This window comes from Periplaneta americana, chromosome 5 (assembly GCF_040183065.1).
Source record: "Periplaneta americana isolate PAMFEO1 chromosome 5, P.americana_PAMFEO1_priV1, whole genome shotgun sequence".
In the NCBI taxonomy this organism is placed as follows: domain Eukaryota; kingdom Metazoa; phylum Arthropoda; class Insecta; order Blattodea; family Blattidae; genus Periplaneta; species Periplaneta americana.
In genome coordinates, this window is record NC_091121.1 from 189,468,302 (window position 1) to 189,492,681 (window position 24,380).

The 24,380-nt window shown below is 34.2% G+C and overlaps 1 protein-coding gene across 1 annotated transcript in view; it reads right to left on the minus strand.

Moving 5' to 3' along the window:
• Positions 1-8,066: 8,066 nt before the first annotated feature.
• Positions 8,067-24,380, minus strand: part of Orc1 (origin recognition complex subunit 1) — a 394,865-nt gene continuing 378,551 nt past the window's right edge. Inside the window, exons 10-15 of the mRNA XM_069826928.1 lie at positions 23,166-23,330; positions 19,718-19,867; positions 17,667-17,782; positions 15,712-15,879; positions 11,153-11,277; positions 8,067-8,964 (exon numbers count right to left, since the gene is read on the minus strand). Of these exons, the coding sequence (XP_069683029.1) occupies positions 8,807-8,964; positions 11,153-11,277; positions 15,712-15,879; positions 17,667-17,782; positions 19,718-19,867; positions 23,166-23,330 (882 nt within the window). The 3' untranslated portion in view covers positions 8,067-8,806. The remainder of the gene's footprint in view (positions 8,965-11,152; positions 11,278-15,711; positions 15,880-17,666; positions 17,783-19,717; positions 19,868-23,165; positions 23,331-24,380) is intronic.

The following is a 24,380-nucleotide window of genomic DNA, read 5'->3' on the forward strand; positions in this document are numbered from 1 at the left end:
AGAACAGATTATTGCTATACACAAGGGAAGGCCAACCCCAACACTACCTGGTCTTACATGTATGCATGTAGGCTAATTTGTAGCATGTTTCATTCAAGAGGGTGTCATTTAGTGCTGTTAACTTCTTTCCTCCTCTTAAGAAATATGCAGGAGCCGCCACTGTGTAAACCATCATTGAAATTATGGAATGTTGTAGCCCGTTGGCAGGGTTCTACATTATGACAGCATAATATATTTAATGATTATGTTATAATTTGTAAATAGAGAGATGGAAAATGAAATTCTTTTGGGCTATGGAGGCTATGCTTGTTCCAATTTCTTGTCAGCTCCTCTAGCAAATCCCACAACAGAAACCCCCTCACGTTTTTTGTTTGCTTCATTTTTTTTCACTATATTGTAGTCTATGTAGAAACAGAATCTGCCTGTTTCCTTTCTACAAAACGCAACAAAACAGCAGAGCATTCACTTGTTTTCCTAGTCACCACCCACTTGATGCATTCGTTTCGCGACTTTTAAAGAGCATCAAATTGGCTGTGGTTGCTAAATAGCGCTGTTGTCAAATGCACTTCTTTCTCAAATCAGCAATTAGTAAACTGAGACAAGTTGATTGGAGATTTACGTTCATGCAATGCAATGAACAATCAAATAAATCAGACATCAACTGATTGGTGATCAGGGACTGATTTGATTTGCATTTCTCCAACCGGGCCTTAGAGCATAACAGTTTCGTAATTTGAAACTCCTACTATACTGCAACCACTGGTATCTTCATACTACACTCTGCACTATATAATATGCTGGTTATAATTAATGAAAACATAAAAACAGTGAAATACAATAATACGTAGCACTTTATTCTTGTTTCATTTTACTAAATCGTGCACATTTCTACTGCTAATCTCATATTCTTATGCGATATGCGAGATGAGCCACGGTTTTTCCTTTCCCAAACCGCTAACACATTTATTTTGACATTTTGCACAGAGTGATCAAATGATGCACGGGTCTTCAATTGTGTGGAAATTCTTTGAGTCATTTCTTTGAAAGGAGATTGTGACTATTTTACAAGTTGTGAAAAACACCCCCTTCTAAAAGTAAGTGTTTCTACTGCCGGTAATGGTAGCATTCCTATTACATACTATGTAACGGTAAAGACTGGTAATGGCTCTCTCTAGAAGAAATGCGTACTGTACCGGTACTTCGTATTTTTCTGCAAAGAAAAAAAAAGAAAAAAGAAAAGAAACGAAAAACATGAGAAAGGCAGTCGGATAACCCACCAATCGGTTAATAGGGTGATGGATAATCGAGGTTCTACTGTATAGAGGATCAAAAGATGGCTGGGTCATGAGTATAAGGTTCGCAGTTGGATCCGCCAGTAGTTCAAAATTGTCGCCTCAATGCCTGTGACACACCACTGGGTTGCAGCTGTTATCGGCCGCTCAGAACGTGGCGAATCACAAAGGTTCTCACGGCCATCTGCAAAGAATGCGCACCACCTGGAGATGTTGCTACAGTCCATACAGTCTTTCCCGTACACGCCACACATGTCCCTGTGAATTTCACTCAGGTTATATTCTTTAGCCCACAAAAATCGCACAACACTTCACTGCTCTTCACAAGTTGACTACAGTAACATGCGCGCCATCTTTGTTGCGTAGTTCACACTTCTCTCGCTAGAGCTGCACATGCAAAACAAATAATGTCTGTGTAAGCTTCAAACTATATCTCGGTGAAATGTCACCATCCCAGCCACAATACCAACACAGAAAACAGTAATATGCGTTACAAGAGCGGTATGTTGAAGTTTTCATGTTCGAGGAAAAGTTTGAAAAAGCGAAATGTAGTTGAGCTTTTTTAATTTCCGAGAGTTGAAAGAAAACATACCGCTCGTGTATCGTACATTATTTTGTGCGAAGATCGTTTATTACATACCTGAAAGAGGAATTTCTAATTAGTTGCAATGAAATCTCCATCTTGGTTTCTGTTCAATGACGGCAAATTTGCAAAACAAAAATATCTATCTTCAACATTGTTGCTTTAAAATGTTTTCTGTGTTTACTATACTCCAGCAGGCCGTGATATACGTCTGTCTTTTTTTTTCCCCAGTCTATGATGAGTCTGGAATCTTGTTGATTTTTTCACGGCTTCCTTAATGTTACTTGCATCACGAATGCAGTAACTTTAGTGGAGTTGTAGGGTTTATTTAATTTTTGCAAATATTTAAAAACAATAATTAACAGTGCAATTTAGGTGAAATTGCAGTGGTACGTTTCCAATTTATAATTATTACTATATTGAACGTCTCTAAAAATAATATGTTAAAAGCCTAAAGCAGTAAAATCAATATGTCACTTACGCGGTAAGAAGAGGGAAATTGTTATGTGTGTTAGGTTGGGAATACTGAATGTGGAATTTTAGACTTTCCGCAGATTGGTTTTGTGCGGAAACCAAGCAAATACGTACGATCTCGCACAAAAATTATTGCGCATTATTTTCCGATTCATCCTCGTACATGTTTATTGCATTTTAGTGCATGACGAGATATGGGGCTATACCATAAGTTAGGTTAGATTTTAACAACCTACTAATATTAAACATATTCCTAAAAGAATATGGAGTTCAATTGAACAATAATTGTAATTCGTTTTTTTCTTATTCCATGGCCATAGTTTTCAACATGAATTTCATATAACCTCATGACCAGAATACCGTTCCTTTAATTAATAGGAAATCATAAATTACATCACAACGAGTTTAAATAAAAACTACATTTTAAAAATACGTAACAAGTTAAAAGTATCAAAATAACTTTATTCAAAATATGTATTAACATAATAAACTCATCATATGTATAGTATCCATCACGTAACTTCGCGGTTCGGGCAAGAAGTGCCGTGACATCGACCATGACGTCATGTCGTATTAACCAACTTCTTGTATTCACATCCTATTTCAACATTACGACCTTTGTCTTCAACATGCTAACTTTACTGACATGGCAACATTGCTGAAGATAGCTCTTTCTCTCTTGGCATGGCCGACTGCCAAGTCACGTGATGGATACTATAGTCATGTAAGGAAGTTAGATTTATAATATACATTTTACCTCCATTTAATAATTTAGAGGAGGACATGGAAGTAATAAAAAGGTGGTAATATCCCAAAGATCATCTAGGATATGCCAATTGATTGACAGCAAATATTTGTGTGATGCTAGAATTTAAATGTAAGTTGCAAAAATAACTGTGCTCCTATTCACTAGATTACAGCGTTTCTCAAACTATGGTCCACGGACCACCTGTGGTCCTCGAGGTCTGCCCTTGTGGTCCTTCAAAAAAAAGACACAAAAAAAATAAAATTCAAACGAATTGCATATCACACTATAGCTGAAAATCTCAGAGTTTGTAAATGACACATGGCAATCACCTTTCACTCATTCTCCCAGTACTGACATTTTATGAAATTTACTTACCCTACCCATCTATCGACTTCCCACTCTACTCTCAGCAAAAAAAAGAGGGATTTAAAGCACTATGAACGTGGTGTTTCTCACTATCTTTTCCCTGCACATCTGGCGCCGCACCTGTAACCCAGCCAGGGACTACCCGAATTCATAACAGGACCAAAGTACCGAACTTTTTCATGTATTTATGACTTTCTTAATGGTCTGCACATTGAAATGGTCATGTACTGTACGTCGTACACCAATAATAGAACATGCAAATTGTATCTTTACTTGTTGAAAATCAGGCAAGTTTCTGCATTAATTTTTTTATTTCTCTTTTTGCAGATGACGATATTAGAAATGTTCTTCTATTAACATTAACTTAATTAGTTAATACTAATATAAATTTAATTGAATTAAATTAATTTTAATTAATTATTTCTACATTAAAATGTAAGTATATTGATATTAAAATATGCTACATAAGTGATAAATTTGCTTTCGAAGGGAACAAGAGTAAGGTGGTCCACGGAACTGTTCTGACTTAAAAACGTGGTCTCCACTTCAGAAAAGTTTGAGAAACACTGCACTAGAACATAATAAATGATTGAAGAGATTGTAAAGTTCAACACTAACTAAAGCTCTAACAACCGACTCATCCTAGATGCCTCTGGAAAATTTCCAAAATAAAAAAATAACATACGTGAAATACAATTTCTAAATGTGAGATACATTTGTTTCCAATGAAGTATTGGGCTAAAAAATGCCTTTTATTTCCAAACTAATTAACCTAGGCCCTGTTCCATGATTTTATTAATGTTATTAGAATAAATTAGCAAATTACAACTTACAAATTATTAATACTAATAATTTCTGTTGCATAATACCGATCAGTTTACTAATATTATTAGTGAATTTCGCTAGAAAAATTTTACAAGTTACAAGTTCGTCAGAAAACATAGCATGTCACGGCCTCTAAGACTGTAACTGTATATACCAGCTCCATGATAATCACGATGACAGTGAGTGTAAATACCGCATAAATTAAAAAATAAACAGTATTGTTGTGACTAATTTTTTTGCAATGGGGAAGAGAGAAGAGCAACAAGAATTCAAATTATATATATTAAACCAAATTAAATGTAAAAAAAAAAACAATATTATTTGGCCGATTTAGTGACACATTAACTAAAGAAGAACAAAGTTAATGGTTGGAAATAAATATGTAAATATGGAAAATCAATTGGAGCAATACCGCAAAACAAAGGTTGGACATACATGAGAGATGTTTGGTGGCCAAATACAAAAAGGCTGGTGGTAAGAAATAAGACTTCTAAGTTTACTATTATTGATTACAAACTACCCTCACTAATAATCTGTAATAATGGATGAATGCAAACTTGTAGAAAAAAATATTAGTAAACACTAATAAGTAATAATATTAGTTTCAATATGCAACAAGAGCTTGTAAAATTCACTAATAATTTGTAAGTTTTCTTCGTAGCATTATAGGCTATAACAGAAATATTATACAAATCACATGTAAATGTACTAATATTATTAGTTTATAAATTACTATGCAACAGGGCCTTGAAAACAGTCAACTGTCTCACCCATGAACATACATAACCTTAACACCTTCACAGCATGTTTCACTCAACTGGCTGGCGATGAATGTTGATGGGTGTCATGCCATACAAGTGGAGAAACCGGATAACACACTGGTCTTTTAATGTGAACGTCGCCATTTGAAGTATCGAAAATACCTTGTAACTTTCGCTGAAGCCACTCGAGTTCTGTGCACTGTAAAGTGCTGCCATCTGTGTCACGTATTCACAGAGAGCGCCTGCAACTTTTAAGCTCAATTGCTTGCTTCTATCTATTCCCAGCACTGAGAAAAAAATTAGGAGACCTTAGAGCTTGAACACACCTTGTAATACTAATTTTAAGATATTTCAGAGTTATTTACCTAAAAGAAAAACTTCAATAATTAGTGTTAACAGCAAAAGTCTTATAAAATTTTATAGGAAACTAAAAACAGAATAAAATACCAATAATAATTCAGAATTCTAGATCATTAGTACATCTAACATGTAATGGGCAACCATATAATCATGTAATCTATTGGTAACATGTACTAAAAAATAATGTACAAAATTGTAATACATTATTTTCAAAGTAGACGGTGCTGAAAAGATTTGGCATTAATCAAAATATCAACAGAACATTTGTGCTTGTAACTAGGTGCATATTGTTTAGGCTAATTTGTTCACAGTGCAGATAAAAATATTCTGAAATACTCAAACACTTCATAATTATTGGATTTGTACATAAGTTTGTAGCAAAGTAAATACTTGGTTGCTATGGAAACATGAATAGCAGATGGATGAAAGTACAGAAAAACGCTAGAACTTATGCACCATTCCAATATTTTATGAAGCACACACATTCATGACATTTGCATTCATTATTATTATTATTATGATTATTATTATTATTATTATTATTCACAAAATATGAAGACATTATTACAAAAACAACCCTTGTCAAAATTACTGCATTCAGGAAAACAATAAAAATAAATAGAACACTACATATCAGCTGTTTCCGTACAACTGGTGTTCGTCTTTCCGGCTATTGCGCCTGACATGTGTCATTTTTGGAGTCTATAAACATTTCAAATAGTACAGCAAATGTGCCCTTAACTCAATTTCATTAAAAGTGACTAGGGCTGTTTTTGTAATAATGTCTTCATATGGAAGTGATTGATTTTCCACTTTGTACAGTAGTGGCAAAAAAAACCGGACCAACCCTTGTAGCTGATTTCAAAGCCTTGTTCACTCCAGAGCACGATAGACTGGTAACTAAGACTTTCGTGGTTCGAATCCTGCCTAGGAAAGAAACTCTTTTTTTTTTTTTTTGTTCCTTATTCAAATTTATTCCCAATACTTTTCAATTGCAGCGATATTTTACTACTTAATTAACTTATTACTCCCAGAACATGAATTTTACCAGTAATCGAAAAGTATTGGGAATAAATTTGTATAAGGAACAAAAAAAGTTTCCTTTCCAGGCAGGATTCGAACCACAAAAGTCTTAGGGCCTTATTCATAGACATTCTTAGCACGGGCTTCTGGTGGATGATAAGCGAACTAACGTTTTTCTTATTTATAAACCAGAGTTAGCGGTGTGATATGAATCCTGTATAAGTAACCAATCGATAGCCGGGACTAGTTTAGCACGCTTGTAGCGCGGGCTAGTGAAATGTCTATGAATAGCACCCTTAGTTACCAGTCTATCATGCTCTGGAGTGAAATCAGCTACAAGAGTTGGTCTGTTTTTTTTTGGCCACTACTGTACATGGTGCAGATGAATAGTACATTATGCAACGAGCCTATAATGATAGTAATTAAGAAGCGAGTATGGATGTTTATGAAACGAGCGCAAGCGAGTTTCATAATTTTCATACAAGCTTCTTAATTACCATTATAGGCGAGTTTCATACGACTTTTTATGCTCGACCATATTTCTAACTTGAAATTATTCATTTTATTTGTATCTAACTGACCTTGAGCAATACCTCGTAAATTGTGAGATGTGCGCAGACGCGAAAGTATTGATTTTTTCCGAGGAACAGATGTCCACATTGACTTTGACAGCCTATAAGAACGTACAGAGTAAACTAAATATTAACTTTGATATAACATTGAAATTAAATTAGACATTGAAAAACGAGATGACAAATTGAATTTATTTGAATATTATTTACAATTAACGCTAATTATTATAGTAACAGAACATAACCTTTGCGAAAGTATTGGATTTCCAGCCTCCGTGACTTTTCGCTAATTCTCTTTCGATTGCATATCCGAGAATAATCGATACTTGCGGTTTTAAAATGGTATAAAGCTGACTTGTCATTGGCTGAGGTTTTATAATGGTACAAAGCTGACTCGTCATTGGCTGAACACCTGTACTTTAATGAGAAGGTGTACTTTAATGACATGCATTAAAGGACTGCTACCAGGTGTATAATTACTACATTTTGGCATGGTCGAGCATAAAATATTTTAAAAAGCCTAAGTCGTTCGTCATCTTAAAGAAACTATATACTGTATACAGATTAGGACAGTTGGAATTCATGACATTTATTTAAATCTCTGCAATGGTAAAATGGTAAAGTCATGAATTTGCTTTTTGCAAAAATAAAATAACAATGCCTTTTGTGTTCAAAATCAAAGACACTGTGGTAAATTTTTGTGTTCAAAATCAAAGACACTGTGGTAAATTTTTGTGTTCAAAATCAAAGACACTGTGGTAAATTTTTGTGTTCAAAATCAAAGACACTGTGATAAATTTTTGTGTTCAAAATCAAAGACACTGTGGTAAATTTTTGTGTTCAAAATCAAAGACACTGTGGTAAATTTTTGTGTTCAAAATCAAAGACACTGTGATAAATTTTTGTGTTCAAAATCAAAGACACTGTGGTAAATTTTTGTGTTCAAAATCAAAGACACTGTGGTAAATTTTTGTGTTCAAAATCAAAGACACTGTGATAAATTTTTGTGTTCAAAATCAAAGACAATGTGGTAAATTTTTGTGTTCAAAATCAAAGACACTGTGATAAATTTTTGTGTTCAAAATCAAAGACACTGTGGTAAATTTTTGTGTTCAAAATCAAAGACACTGTGGTAAATTTTTGTGTTCAAAATCAAAGACACTGTGATAAATTTTTGTGTTCAAAATCAAAGACACTGTGGTAAATTTTTGTGTTCAAAATCAAAGACACTGTGGTAAATTTTTGTGTTCAAAATCAAAGACACTGTGATAAATTTTTGTGTTCAAAATCAAAGACACTGTGGTAAATTTTTGTGTTCAAAATCAAAAACACTGTGGTAAATTTTTGTGTTCAAAATCAAAGACACTGTGGTAAATTTTTGCGTTCAAAATCAAAGACACTGTGGTAAATTTACGCAAGTATATACGCGAATATTCCATGTCATTAAATAATCCATGCACCCTGATTTTAGGAGAGGAAATTAAAAAAAAATAAATAAAATTAAAATTAGCTGTAATTTGTGTTTCAAATAATGTGCGCACCCGAGGTTTTCTTCGCTAAATTCCAGAAAAAATATGTGCAGGGTATTCGTATATGTACAACAATTATAAAGAATAGCTGCAGCATATATTGACCAACAATTAACACTACTGTTACACCATTTTACAAAAAGTTTAATTGTGGCTTTACCACTAGGAATGCTATTATTGCTGTAAAGTTTCAACCTCAAATCCAGTACCGAAATTTAAGGTATAGTGAGCATCTCCACAACCCAAGTTTTCAATTGGCTTCTTCTGTTATCATCATTTTACTCGAAGAGCATAGTGGATGTCATCAGAACTGACATTCAGTAGAACTCGTTGGTGAATGTCTGCTCGAGAATGCTCCGTCAACAAGAGACGACAACTCCCAAGACGTGCACACATTCCAAGAGCTTCTGTGACTGATGGAGTTCCACATCCTGGAATATAGGAATAATTATTTCATTCCTCTCTGTACTTTAATAAATAGCCCAATAGCAAAACAAAGATCTTTTCTGGCCTCTACCATTTTCACGACTTTTGATGGTGATGTTATATACAGGATCTGGCAAAATTCCTCTGCAGAGAAAAAAATTATTTCTCGTTTTCATTTGACTGACCCTCGTTATAATATGCCTCGTGGTTTTACATAATTATGATGTCTCACTTCATTCTCTTATCTAATTATTGGATGTATTTGGGCTATTACAGTTAAAAATTTGATAGTTAAACATTAGAAACTGTCAATCTCTTCGGAACCAAGGTTTCACTGTCAATTTCTTTTTTTTAATAGTGCTGTTGAGATTTTTGTAACACCTTGTTTCTGTTGAAATTCACTCACGCATTACAAAGGAGGGTTTAAATCTAACAACAACTAGCCGCTTTAGTATTTATATGTCGTGTGATAAACTGAGTGTTTTAAGACATATTTGTTACGGCATTTTTTGCATTTTTTGCCAGTTTCAACTCAAAAGAGCATCTTTTGTGTTATTCGGACATTTTTTTGGCATTTTCATTTAATTTTGGCCACAAATCCCCATTATTAATATAGAACAATGTTTATTTCCTTTGATATTTTGTCTACATATTTTGTCCGTTAATACCCTTTATTTTTTACTTGGTTATTTAACGACGCTGTATCAACTACGAGGTTATTTAGCGTCGATGGAGTTGGTGATACTGATATGATATTTGGCGAGATGAGGGCGAGGATTCGCCATAGACTACCTGACATTTGCCTTACGGTTGGGAAAAACCTCGGAAAAAACCCAACCAGATAATCAGCGCAAGCAGGAATCGAACCTGCGTTCGAGCGCAACTCCGGATCGGCAGGCAAGCGCCTTAATCGACCGAGCTACGCCGGTGGCTAAGACCCATTATTTTGTATAATATTTTAATCGTTTTTCTACACAAATATTGCCCTGTTAACGTAGTACACCCCATGTAATGGATCAGTCCAACCACCCCTTCAATATAGACTCCTCTATACCTGCTAATTCCGTATAAGAGTGGCCTTGTAGTGGATTACATGGAAACTACATCAGGTAAAATAATTAATTAAAGTGTACCACTTAGAAAAAATTATGTAAAATTAAATAAAGTTATATGTTGGTACTAAAATTTAATTTAATTTAATTACTAGTCTAAATATTAAGTAGCACAAAACTCCTTTTCCTACTAAGACAATTTTAGAATGTAAGACCAATTTTTAGAGCATTTTAAGGGCATTTTTGAAAGATTTTTAGGTCATAAATGCATTGTTTTTAGGACATTTTTTTATGATTTATAGGTCATCAAAATCCTAGCCCTACTAACAACCACTCATTCTTTCAGAATGAGGATCTCTTCCTTACCTTGTAGACATCTGGGAAAAATCTTAACGTTAAAATGTCAATGAAATGTTAAATAAATTTTGTACATAATAATTTATTCTATTTTTAGAAAAAAAAAAACTGTTCATTTGATATAAATTATCCCATTTCATTTGTCAGTTTATTCTAGGTATTATAAAATATCAGCTATAAATAGGATGTAACTTCATTTTTAACTAAATCACCAATATGTGTTTTTGATTTAAAATAACAATTTTTACTAAAAGTTATTATATTTCATGTGCATCACTTCCAGATAAACTAACTTAGTGATACCGAATATAAACAAAATCTATCCAATAGTTTTGGAGAAATTACTGTACACAGACATATGAATGGGCAGACAGAGTGCCTAAAACCACTCTTCCAGTATAATAGATGCTAAAAACGTATATTTCATTGAAAATCTCGAAAACATATAGTTTCCAGCATTACAACACTGTACTTTCTCCATATAATAAAATTCATAGAATGAGAAAGTAAGAACGATCATATGCATATGATAAATAGAGAAAAATTCGTCCTGGCACCAGAGATCGAATCCAGGACCTACTGGCTTGGCACACTGATTGCTCTTGTCAACTGAGCTATGCTGGAATCGATCACCAGCGCTGGTCCGAATTCAACCGAAGGCACGACATAGGCAAGCAGTGTAACTATGTTCTGTCTGAGGCATTTGCACAGCACATGTATTAATATCGTATTTCTTCATCATTTCGAGCTGTCACTCTTTCGTTATTAGAAGAGAAGTACCTACCATCAAACACACAAAGTGTTCGCAACTGGATGAACACTTTCTCGAACACTGTCTCCTCAACACCTGTACGTTGAACTTCTGCTGCAACTGCCTGCAAGAATAACTGCTCCATTTTGCTACAGAACCTGCAAATTTAAATGCAATATTTATTTAGTTATTTATTTAATCTGATAAGATTAAAGCCATAAGACCTTCTCTGCCATCATATTACGAGGGAGAGTCAAAAAGTAGCCTTAATAATTGTTTTATTAATTGAATAACTATACTAATAATAAATCTGTAGCCAAAATTTTTCTGGTAATTTTCGATTTTCCAAAAATAATTGGTGTTAACATGTATAATTAACCAACCTGAAACCGAAAATCGCTTTTTTGAAATTTTTGTTTGTATGTCTGTCTGTCTGTCTGGATGTTTGTTGCCTTTTCACGCGATAATGGCTGAACAGATTTATACGAAAATTGGAATATAAATTAAGTTCGTTGTAACTTAGATTTTAAGCTATATTGCATTCAAAATACTTCATTTAAAAGGGGGGTTATAAGGGGGGCCTGAATTAAATAAATCGAAATATCTCGCTTACTATTGATTTTCATGAAAAATATTACATAACAAAAGTTTCTTTAAAAATAATTTCCGATAAGTTTTATTCTATACAAAATTTTGATAGGACTGATATTTAATGAGATAAATGAGTTTCAAAATTACAATAACAACGCCATCTAAGGCGCTGTACTGAAATAAAAACAAATGACTTCGTCTATAAGGGGCCTTGGACAACAACAATAGAAAGCTATTAAACATAGCCTAAGAGAATGTTTCTGTGTTTGTATGAAGTAATATCGGAAGCTAATTAATTGTTTAATTATTATTATTTCACCATTGTAAAGTGTAGTTTCTCTAGATGGACATAATTCTACAATGTTATTACAGTAACTTCTGAAACATATAGCAAGTAATATAAAGTATACACATTAAAACTAAATGATATGTCAATCTTCATTAAACTATGGTTGCATGTAATAACAATTAAGAAACATGTTAAAGGAATTGTCATTGCACCAAATGGTTGCTCTCTGGACCAAAATGACCGCATTTTAATTATTTAAATACAATTTAAATTAAGTAACATATTAAATGATTTATTCTTCTATCAAACACGAATGTTCCCTGGATCATACGCCCTATTTTAATTATGTAATTACTTTATATTTATTTCTAACAGGTGCAGCGGAGCGCACGGGTACGGCTAGTATATAATAAGACTACAAACATTTCATAACTTTTCAACATAGTCCCCAGTACGTTCAATGCAAGTGTTTCTGTTATACTATGTTGAGAAGTGATGATGTGTTTGTAGTCTTATTGTACATATTCAATTAATACGAGGCGTTTTCTTAAAGTAAGTTCCAAAAGGGTGTAGTAGGTAAACGGGAAGATATTTACAAACCATTTTTGTTGCATTGTATTCCCCACACTTCAATTACTTCTCAACATAATCTCCACCATTATTGAGGCATTTATCGAGTTGTGGAACAAGTTTTTCTATCCCTTCATTGTAGAATATGATGCGAACCACTCCCGCAGTGCTGTTTTCACTTCATCGTCGCCATCAAAACGTTGACCACCGAGGAAGTTCTTGAGGTGCAGGAAGAGATGAAAGTCACTCGGAGCCAAATCCGGGCTGTAGGGGGGATGGTCAATTTGTTCCCAGCCAAATTTCGAGATGAGATTTTGGGTGTCATGAGCTGTGTGTGGCCGAGCGTTGTCATGAAGCAACACAACTCCATCAGTCAGCATCCCACGTCTCTTGTTCTGAATTGCGCGACGGAGCTTCTTCAAGGTCTGACAATAGGTTTCTATATTAATGGTTTCATCCCGAGGCAAGAATTCGATGAGTAGGACTCCTTTTCTGTCCCAAAAAACAGTGCACATGATCTTGCGTGTCGACATGGTTTGTTTGAATTTCTTTTTCCTTGGCGATGCAGTGTGCCTCCATTCCATGGACTGCTGCTTCGATTCAGGTGTCATGTGAGACACCCAAGTCTCGTCACCTGTCACGATATGGTCAAGAAACTCATTGCCTTGCTCATTGTAACGTGTGAGAAAGCTCAATGCACTGGAAGCTCGTTTGGTTTTGTGTTCCTCGGTGAGCATCTTTGGGTACTCATCGTGAGCACAATTTTCGATATCGTAATCAATCTGTCACAATTTTGTAGAGAACACTCCGCGACATTTGTGGAAAATTAAGGAAAGCAAAGAAATTGTGAACCTCCTGTCCTCATGAATTTTTTCATCGACAGCATGCACCAAATCGTCATTGATCAAAGATGGCCAACGGGTACGCTGCTCGTCATGCACAGAGACGCGGACCTCGTTGAACTTCCTAACCCATCTCCTGACCATTCCATCACTAATGGCATCATCACCATACACCTCACAAAGTTGACGATGAATGTCAGCTGGTTTGATGTTTCTTGGATTCAAGAAACGGATAACAGACCGCATCTCACAGTCGGTGGGGTGCTCGATCACTTTAAACATTTCAACTGATCACAACTAACAACAAACTCGGACTGAAGCTCTGAAACTGCATGCACAGCTTGCCTGAGGACTGAAGAAGAAAACAAGCATGCGCAAAATAACAATTGCAGCGATGTGACAGCTATAATTGAAAACGGAACTTACTTTAAGAACACGCCTAGTAAAACAATTAATAAGGTTACTTTTTGACTGTCCCTCGTAGATAGCACATACGAATACAACAAATACAAACACTGACAAAAATAATACAAATTAAATTCTGTGGCCGGGAGGAAAAAGGTCTTAAGTAAAAATGTTATACTTTTCAGGAGAGCAGTAGAAAGATTGAAACTGGTGTCAATTGTAGAGTTTTTTAATTAAAAGGTTTCTCCTGGATATTATTTGTTTATATTTCTTCTAAAATAGGTAATGTTGCTCATTTAACAATTTTCTTATTATTTCGGTTGAGAAGCTTTTGTCATCTAGTCTTCTGTCAAAAAATCTGAAAGTTAGAATTTATAAAACAGTTACATTACCGGTTGTTCTGTATGGTTGTGGAACTTGGACTCTCACTTTGAGAGAGGAACAGAGATTAAGGGTGTTTGAGAATAAGGTGCTTAGGAAAATATTTGGGGCTAAGAGGGATGAAGTTACAGGAGAATGGAGAAAGTTACACAACGCAGAACTGCACGCATTGTATACATCACCTGACATAATTAGGAACATAAAATCCAGACGTTTGAGATGGGCAGGACATGTAGCACATTTGGGCGAATCCAGAAATGCATATAGAGTGTTAGTTGGGAGGCCGGAGGGAAAAAGACCTTTGGGGAGGCCGAGACATAGGTGGGAAGATAATATTAAAATGGATTTGAGGGAGGTGGGATATGATGGTAGAGACTGGATTAATCTTGCTCAGGATAGGGACCAATGGCGGGCTTATGTGAGGGCGGTAATGAACCTCTGGGTTCCTTAAAAGCCAGTAAGTAAATAAGTAAGTATTTCCAAAAATAGCCGCACTTAAGCCCTTTTAAGACTGGAACCCAATGATATGCCAATCTTCATTAAACTATTTAGAAGGGACTATTTAAACATAAGATCTTTTTCATGTCAAAATAAATGAGAAATGTAAATTATTAGGAATGCAAAATAGATGTTAAACAATTATAGGACTGTTTACCCTGGTGCTTAAAGTTTTAAAAGGAAAGGGCATCAGTATGTGATAACATGGTTAAAATACAAGTTAGATCTTTTTCATAGGGAAGCATGGAAAGTAAACATGTGATGGTTTGTAAGGAATAAAGTATTAAATATTCTTAAGTCCTTTATTCTGTTTGTGCTTGATTCAAAAAGTACTTAGGACATTTTGTAACGCTCTATAAATCCAGTCAGGAGTCTTATTTGACTTAAGCCGTTTTACCAGATTGTAGAGAATTGTTTCCGCTTTCAGAATATAAAAATCTCATTTTCACAAAAAATTTACATAAGACCTTTTTCCTCCCGGCCACAGAATTAAAGCCCTATAGAAGGTCAACAGGATCAAAGAACACTATAGAGCTCTTACTAAGCTAATACAAGAAAAAGATAGTTAAAATAACAGTAATAGTAATGGTGGTGGTGGTGGTGGTGGTGGTGGTGATGATGATGATGATGATAAATACATTACATATTAAGAGTAAAATTGATAACAGCAGTTACAATATTTATTATAATATTATGTTATGGGTTAATCTGAAGTTGCGCAACCTGACAGCTGTTTAACAAGCAATTCCATGAACTAGAATGTGATTCTTTAATTTACATTTGCATTTTGATATTGTCCGACAGTCTCTGACATAGTCAGGGATAGAATTCCAGAGGAATACAGGGGAGGAATATCACAAGCATTATAAGCAACACAGCTAAACAGAATTGTCGAAGATGTTAAAAGTTAAAAGCCTGTGCAGATTAGGTTCTAACCTTGACCTTCGTGGTTATATATTTATATACACAACTTCTTCTGTAGGTGACCATGGCATGGCTCCACTAGTAAAACTTACTTGATGGCTTGCACTTTAGGAGAAGCTATCATTTCATACAAAGCTTGATCCACGTGTTGCATTGTTACAATTTCATTTCCATCCTTTTTGTCTATCTCTACCAACTCTGCAGCTCTTCGGCAGATGTCCAGTGCACGTCTCGCATCTCCAGATACAGCTGCTACCTTTCTGTAACCAGACACAGTACAATAACTACCATAAATAGCTACTGGATTTACATGTAATTGTGTATGCTCATTATGCAACAAACCCAAACAGACTGACTGGGGAATTTCAGAAGATATAAACTGTTTAGCATCATGAATCCATAGCATAGAAAACCACAAAATGGCTAAAGTGAGTAACCTTCTGAAACTAATTAAGGTCACAGAACTGTTTTATTCATACCAACCTTCTGATGTTAAAACACACTCATTGCATTTGAAGGGCTGACTCTATAGTCTCAGCACTCTTATTTCCGGCAGCCAATCACGTTTCTGGCTACATTTAAAAGTGTGCTTCTTTTCATTTACTGCTAATGACGTTATGCACTTTCTAAGGCTCGATAAATACTTAATATAATCACCCGCCATTTTGGCTCTTTCGTTGACGTTCGAAGAAAGCACATGAGGACGTTATATGCCGCTCAATTATTTGCTGAATTACAGTGCGTTTGATTTATTATCATAGGAGCTACGACATGATAATGTTTAACGGTGCGGCAAATAGATTCCTCGTCTAGTAGCTAGGCTACGAAAGAACAAAAATGGCGAATGATACTACCTACCTAGACTTTATAGAGCCTTCACTTCCTAAGACATAAGTGAAAGGTGGAGTCACGCCGGAAATAACAGCGACGCGGCTATAATTTAATTCGAATATGGTTACATTCTTTCTATGCTATGTCCATACACTTCCAACGTGAGTTTGTTAAAGAAGCACTACAGAGATCAAGTTATAATTTTACCATCCAAGTTGATACACCAACATAGCTTGTAAATTATTACTGGGAGGCCAGAAGGAAAATGGATGAACTCCAATTTCGCGAACATTAGCAACTAACTAACTTTTCAATATATGCCCAGGTTGCAATTTTACAGAAGGCATGGCAAAAGCCACTTTTTTTTAGTATATATCTGGCATATATATTTACACATTCATATTTATTGTCTAATGCAATTTTATAATTAATCTGTAAAATTTCGCATATACAGGTAGGGAATTAGATTCGTCATTCACAATTTCATTATAATGGTCACTATATGCACATATTCAAAATACACACTTAAGGGGACAGGATGGTATTTTTGATGAAAAATGACTGAATTTAAAAAAAAAAAAAAATTCTTTAAAATACCCTGTGATATGTGTGGATCGCCATTTTTAAACTTCCTGCGTTATGGATTTTTAAATCACACGCCTGCGTTTATCGGTTTCCAGTAACTTCATTTTTTTTTTGCTACATTGCCAGACAAAATGGATATAATATCTGAACTATAAAGATACATGCATGAAATTTAGAACACACATTCTTTAGACTATTAGGAAACTTTTCTCTGTAACAGAATTTTGTTAATTGATTTCATTTTAAAAATACGTCCGTTTGTTTGCAAGAAAGGAAATCAGAAAATTGTTATTAAATTGTAATTGTTTATTTTACAAACGTAGGGACTAACATCAAAATTCTGTTACAGACAGTTCGTAGAACATATGTACTTTTACAAATACATTGCAAAAACTGTTTGAATCTATCTTTAAAAACGGTTTAGATATATCGGTTTTAGTACAATCCTGCATTGGGTATATTTTTTTCAAATTTGGGCCCCCAAATAATTTTATTTGGTTGAGTTGCCACAGCTATGAGCTCTCTACATACAAAAATTTAATAATTTACACCAAATAGGAAAAAAGTTTTAAAAAATACCATCCTCTCCCCTCAACTATATCTTTGAGGTCTGAGATACAACTAAACCCACCTTGCTACCAGCTGTACAGCATCTGGATCAAATACCTCCAGTCCTTTCAATCGTGACATCACAATTTCTTGTAGTTGCTTATGAGAATAAGGATGAAATGTAACTCTGGTTAACCCCTGGAGAAATAAAAGTAATTCATTAAAAATTGCTAAACTCGCAAGTGTTTAAAACAAGTAAAACATGTGTACATACAGTATGTCTAGTATTACTTAAGAATGGAAATTTGTTATAAACATATTTAAAAAACAAAACTACTATTTCTCATTTTTCTTTTCTTCATCTCCTTCTTCTAACAGCCTAATTTGGAAATATTCCATTTGCCTTCTAGCTTCCCAATAACATTCTATGCTGTTGGTTGAGGATACTCCACTGCAATGGGAGATGTGGTCAATATTCACAATGCAGTTTCTTTGCATACCATACATAGATCTGAGTCCAAGATCTCTATTCTTTTTCAGTTTTTTGGGAGATATTCATGTCCAGTGTACATCCTGAAGTTTGTCACTACTTCTTTTCTTGTTTTCTACATCCTGAGGGTATGAAAAATTGTAAAATCAAACACACAACCTCCTGACTGTATGAAAAATAATACAGTCAAACTCTATTGCCAAATTCGAATTGTTATTACATGAAAAATATATAAAATTGACAGAATGTGACAGATTGACACTTGCAGAAGTGCACTTCTGGTTTAAAGAAAGGGTGCTTCCGGTCAATAAAAACTCAGCTAATTGATTAACCAAACATCATAGAGATAAAACTGATATATTTTTGAAAACTAGGAAGTTCAAGCTTTCAGACGACATATAAAAAAATCAATTTTTTTTTTAAGGGAAATTAAAAATTAAGGGTAGAATGAGTACTTTAACTCAGAAAATTTTCTATTAAACACCGAACCTACAAAACGAAATGGATGTTTCTAGAAGATGCACATCAGGTTGAAAATGGGAAGACATGGAAGGGAATACAGACCTACGGGAACAAAATAAGACCAAGCCAAGAAAATAATTGCCATATTTAGATTGGATACGACTGCTTGGCAACCCACCTCCAGAAGATCAACATTCTCCAATCTGTCAGTTGTACCATATGCAAAGAAGAAGACTCCGTCATGGATGATGCCCAACTAAAAAAGACCCCCAACTCAACCCGACCAAAATCAGAAGAATGTCGTCCAGTTATTTTGGGAGGCCAGGAGACTAATGGACTAAATCCAGAGTCTACCATTGGAAACAACAACATAATTGTTTGTTTTTTTTTTTTATCCAATTTAATAAACCGTATTTCACCCTGAGGTATATTAGGGTTATAGTTGGCATCAAAATACATATTTTATAACCAATAAACAATAGTAAAATTATAATATAAAATTGTGGTCACAGTTACAATTCACATGAATTATGTAGAAGCATGCACATTAGTGAAAGAATGGATCCTGTTAAAGATTAATGAGATGTTTGAGGAATAATCAATATAAAAGATATACAAGAATGTCTAACCATTTCAGAGTAAATCACGATCTTAAAAAGATAATCAATAGTAGATTAATAAAATAAAGTTTGACTTTCACTTTCAAATTAATACTTAATTCATGAACAATGAAACAGTTAAGAGTAATAAAGAGATATTACAAGCAATGATTTACGGTTACAAGTTACATACATGATTCAGGTACAATTAAAATAATTAAAATATAACACAAGTAATGATTTACAACTAACGAATACCGAAATTCTTGAAGGGCAATATATAATGGTGGGGCAATACAAAAGATTTAAAAACAAATATAAACAGTACAGTAAAGGAAAAGTAGAAAAAATGACTTGAGATTACAAATTAAACACATTCTTTTTAAAGCAATAGGTAACAACAAAGAGATACTAATAACAATACACTGACTGTAGTTACAGATTAAACACATTATTTAAAAAAAAACAAACAAGCAAAGGATTAATAGCTATTTTCAGGCATCATTCAAAGGAACCATGACTGTAATTCACATCTTCTTGACGTTATTTCGTATATTATTTAACAACCCTGCCAGAACTCACCAGTCTACTTGTAACTCGCCCCATCAGCAGTCTCTCAGGCAGGTCCATGGTGTTTGCAATGGTCAATACAATGAGACGAGATGCAGATCTTGTGGGCCAGTCTAGCAGGTTGTACACAACATCTTGTCGACGGGTCCACAGAAGATCCAGCTGCAACACAGCAAATATCTTAAAATCATGTAGTTATTGCACAAAGAACTGCTAATTTGCAAATTACTTGTATTGTAAATAGAAATGGCAGGAAATGACAAAAAGCTAGCACAATTATCAGTCAATTAGTCTACTGCGAAATGTCCACCATTATTAATGTCCAGTATCAAGTATGTCCCCAGTTATCAAATATCCATTATGAAATATGTTACAGTCAATAAATGACCATTATCTTCAATGTCCATAGGCATTAAATGGACAGTATCAAAAATGTCCAAAATCATTAAATATTAGTTTGTATATATAAAAAATAATTATTTTATAACAATTCAATATTATTATATATATAATTCGAACTGGTAATGGAAATTACAGGAAAAAGACTGAACGGATTTTAATAAATGACCACTCATTTTTATGCTTTGAACCCAAAGTTTTGCAGAAAAATAGTAATTTTCAGTGAAATATCAATTTTCCTACATCATTTTCCTATTTTCCAAAATCCATCTGTCGTCAGTTATGAGACTTTTCAGAATAAAACAAAACACACACTACACTAAACAATATTACATGAAGGCCATGATCTGCAAGACTGCTGACATATTCATAGCTCAAATTTAATTGGTTATTAAAAACTTCAAGAGTTATTAAAATTACTTACAGGTCTGATTCTGTGGTGTGTAATTTTCTGAGTACAGCTGTGTATTGCATATTAAGAACTACAAAACTTGAGGTAGTTTGATGACATTACTACCATTAGAAATGAAATATTATTATAGTTAATCCCTTGATGTGACTATTTTTTATTAATTGATGATATGATGATATGAAGGTGAAACGTTTTGGGGTATATAAGTAGATGTAGAGAATATCTTAAATTAAATCTTCATTTCTATAATTTACTGAGTGGTGGCTATATAGTATATATAACTACAAAACTTACATAAGATAATAATATTGTTATTAAAAATCAAATATTTTTATATTATTAATCAAGTGGGGTTGAATCTTTTTCATATACTTAATAGCGGTATGGTGTAGATATTTATATGCATCATTCTCTTCAGTATTGGTTCGAGAGAGCGCAAAAATTACAGTTCCTAAGGAAAGACCAAACGGTATTACTTACTGATAAAATAAGAGGCCTATAAAATTGTGTAGTCTCCTCATCATTTCAGCAAGATCTCTTAGCAGGATAAAATGATTTTACCCTCTACATTTCAAGCTCTACTACATGCAATAGCTATACCAAGATGCTATGTCTATTGTTCAAAAGCATAGCAAACCTGACATTTTTTTTAACTTTCACCTACCTGAAATAGTTACTGCATTACTCCCACATGAAAAACTCGCTGATCATAAAACTCGCTGATCATCCTAACATTGTTACTTGCGGTCAAGGTCAACAAAGCTTGGTATCCGGCCCTCAGAAGCACACACATCAAACCCTTTCTCCGACAATTAGACACTACCACAAACAATCAGAACACCGAAGCCACTGGTGCGGACTGCGGCGACAATGACAAGCAGCAACAGCCCCACACCTTAAATATCGACGTGCTGCCAGTCTCAATGCTAGTTCCTGATACACACAGCAAATCTCTCCGTGCACGTGTACCACGCCACTGAAGATGTCCACCGGAGTAGTGGACGAAACGTTTGGTTGTAACACCGACAGACCACGGCCCTCTAGCCCGGAAAATACGTATCCTAACTTTCAAAATGTCTGATATTCTTCATTCAAAATACTATAAATCTGAAAAATTTTTATTTGAACGCCTAATGAACTTAGTTTGCAGCATTTGTTGCACAGGCCACACTATATATATATATATATATATATATATACATATATATATAAAATAATAATAATAATAATGAATTACTTTGGGCATTTTTGATACTGGATATTTAACGCCTATGAACATATACAGAATATATTGTCTGGAGTTATTATATGTACGGAATCATGGATGTTCATAATCAATATTTATTCATAATGCAAATTAATAATTTAACAATAACATGTAAGCTAAATTTTCAATACTGACTCATTTTCTTCTCCACCGGTGTCAACATGCAGCTTCATAAGATATGAAAGTAGCTGCAGATAATGTTTCATATTATTATTGTCTTTATTTGTCTTTATATCGGTGTACAATTCCTTCAATTCGCCGTTGACTTGTAATATACTTCTTGTTTACGAGGTGTCTTATGCTTATGTGTCCATAGTAAATTTGGATTATGATATTCTCTGTCTCATTCTGTTTTTGAGTTATATTTTCTATAAATCTCGAAATACTGTCATGATGTTCAGAAAACATTTTTTTTTAAATTTAGAGTGAAAACCTTCCATTACATTATTGATTCTATGACCACCTTGCAACGTTATTTTACAGGAATTCCTCATAGGAGTTGGGAATTTTGGCAGTGTAGCTCTCCGAAAAGAATATTGAATAATCCTCTGTGTACATACCATATATTGGATATTTTCACTTGTGGACATTTCTGTAAATTGAACATTTTGACTATTGGGCATTTTGTACTTTAGTGCTCTTATTTGATTTGACGTTTTAGTTGTGGACTTTCTGCATATTAGACATTGTGCAGTGGACGAACTGACCTGAAATGGCTAGCACAGTCTATGCAAGAGTCAATATACATTTTAAGACTCCTGCATAGAATTGGAATATATCAGTCCCCTAACTGCCCATTGTGCAACTCAAACCAAGAAATGGATTCGGAACACCTCAAAATCTGTGCTTCAGTGGCTGGTCATGATAATATCTTTGAAAAATATTGGAGTGCAAGAGGTCAAATGACTTTATTGTCAAACGCCTGGCATTAGAAAACAACAACAACATTTTAACACTGTGGTAGAATTGCAATCAAGGTTTATAATCCCACTTTGTGCTTTAATGTTTTTCAGTTGTCAATGTGATGTCCTGTGTTGTCTCAGGTGGAAGGTAAAAAGTCAACTACAGAACATGCCCAAGGATACAGAAAAGAAATTACATCTAGAGAGGATGGAAACAGGAAGATTGTCAAAAGAGATCATGAATTATATTCCAGAAAGATTAAGATATTTAAAAGACCTCAAAAGCATAGAGCAAGATTGCAATGGGCAAATGAAGAAGCAGATACTTGACAGATGATGAGTAGTGGTGATGGCAGGAGAAGATAAATGTATTTCCAACAGTTCACAAATTCAAACACCACAAGAATATTCCAAAACAAATTTCTTCCTCTGATCATTCCATTTTCCTACCTTTCCTGAAAATTCTAAGACTGATATTACCTCATCCACAAGCAGTAGAGTGGCCTTTCGCGTGTGTGCTGAGAATCTGCGTTCCAGGACTTGCTGGGCCTGCTCTGAAGTCATGGTTTGGTTAGTCAGAGATTTCAACAGCTGTACGTATGCCTGCCTTGGTTCTGTTAGCCGCATTCCATTTAGTTCAACAAACTGAAACATTCACACACAATAAGTAGCACTCTTCATTAAATATTCCATTCCACTGAACTGAAGATATTACACTAAACATAAATGAAAGACACTAATAAAATAATATAATTATAACATGTAGTTAAATTCCTTTTTTATATTTTTCAAGGAACCAGACAAGTGTGCAAAGGTTTTCAATTGTTGCTTTTGTTTTGAAACAGAAAAAAGATTATATAACTTTTGTTTATTCTAATAAATATACATACAACATTGTTACTATTTTCAAAAAACTCAATTTCAATATTGCATGCAGAACTAATTTTATTCAATAAATTTGACAATAGAAACATCGACAAATTCAATTCATCAGGAGTATAAAAATTAAGTTTTCAATTCCCAAATTGTAATGCCACATATCTAGATCAAATAGGTAGGAATTATAATACCAGGTACAAAGAACGTAGAAACATTTCCCATGATATTCCCCATTCACCTTTTGCTGATCACATATACAGAGTCTGCGAAAAAAATGTATACACTCTTTATGGAACGAAAACTATTTATTATGTGTTTATATTACATTTTAATACTGACCACACATGTAGTACTGTCTTCAATTAAGCACGTGGTTACTTTAGATGTCCAAAATGTTCGCCGTTGGCGGCCAGACACATAACGCAGCAATATCCCGATACAGTCTCACAAAGAGTGTATATATTTTTTTTGGCGGATGCTGTATAATAATCAACATCATTTTACATATATCAACTCAGATATGGAAATTTGCACATAAACAAAAAAAGAAAAACGTTAAACATTTTAGAATCCATTGAAATATACAAATATAAATACGCAAACTCCCATAATCTTAATGAAAAAGCCATTTATGAGGGAAACATTCTAGAATAACGTAGTCACAGAGTCAACATAATTCCTAACACAACTTACGCAATAGTCAGTCCACATCACATCATAGCTACAGGAGGTTATGTGCCTGAAATCACTGTGAGTCAACCAACCGAGTTGTACTTTCGCTCATTCTTCGGGGTTTTTTTTTTTTTGTAAAATCTA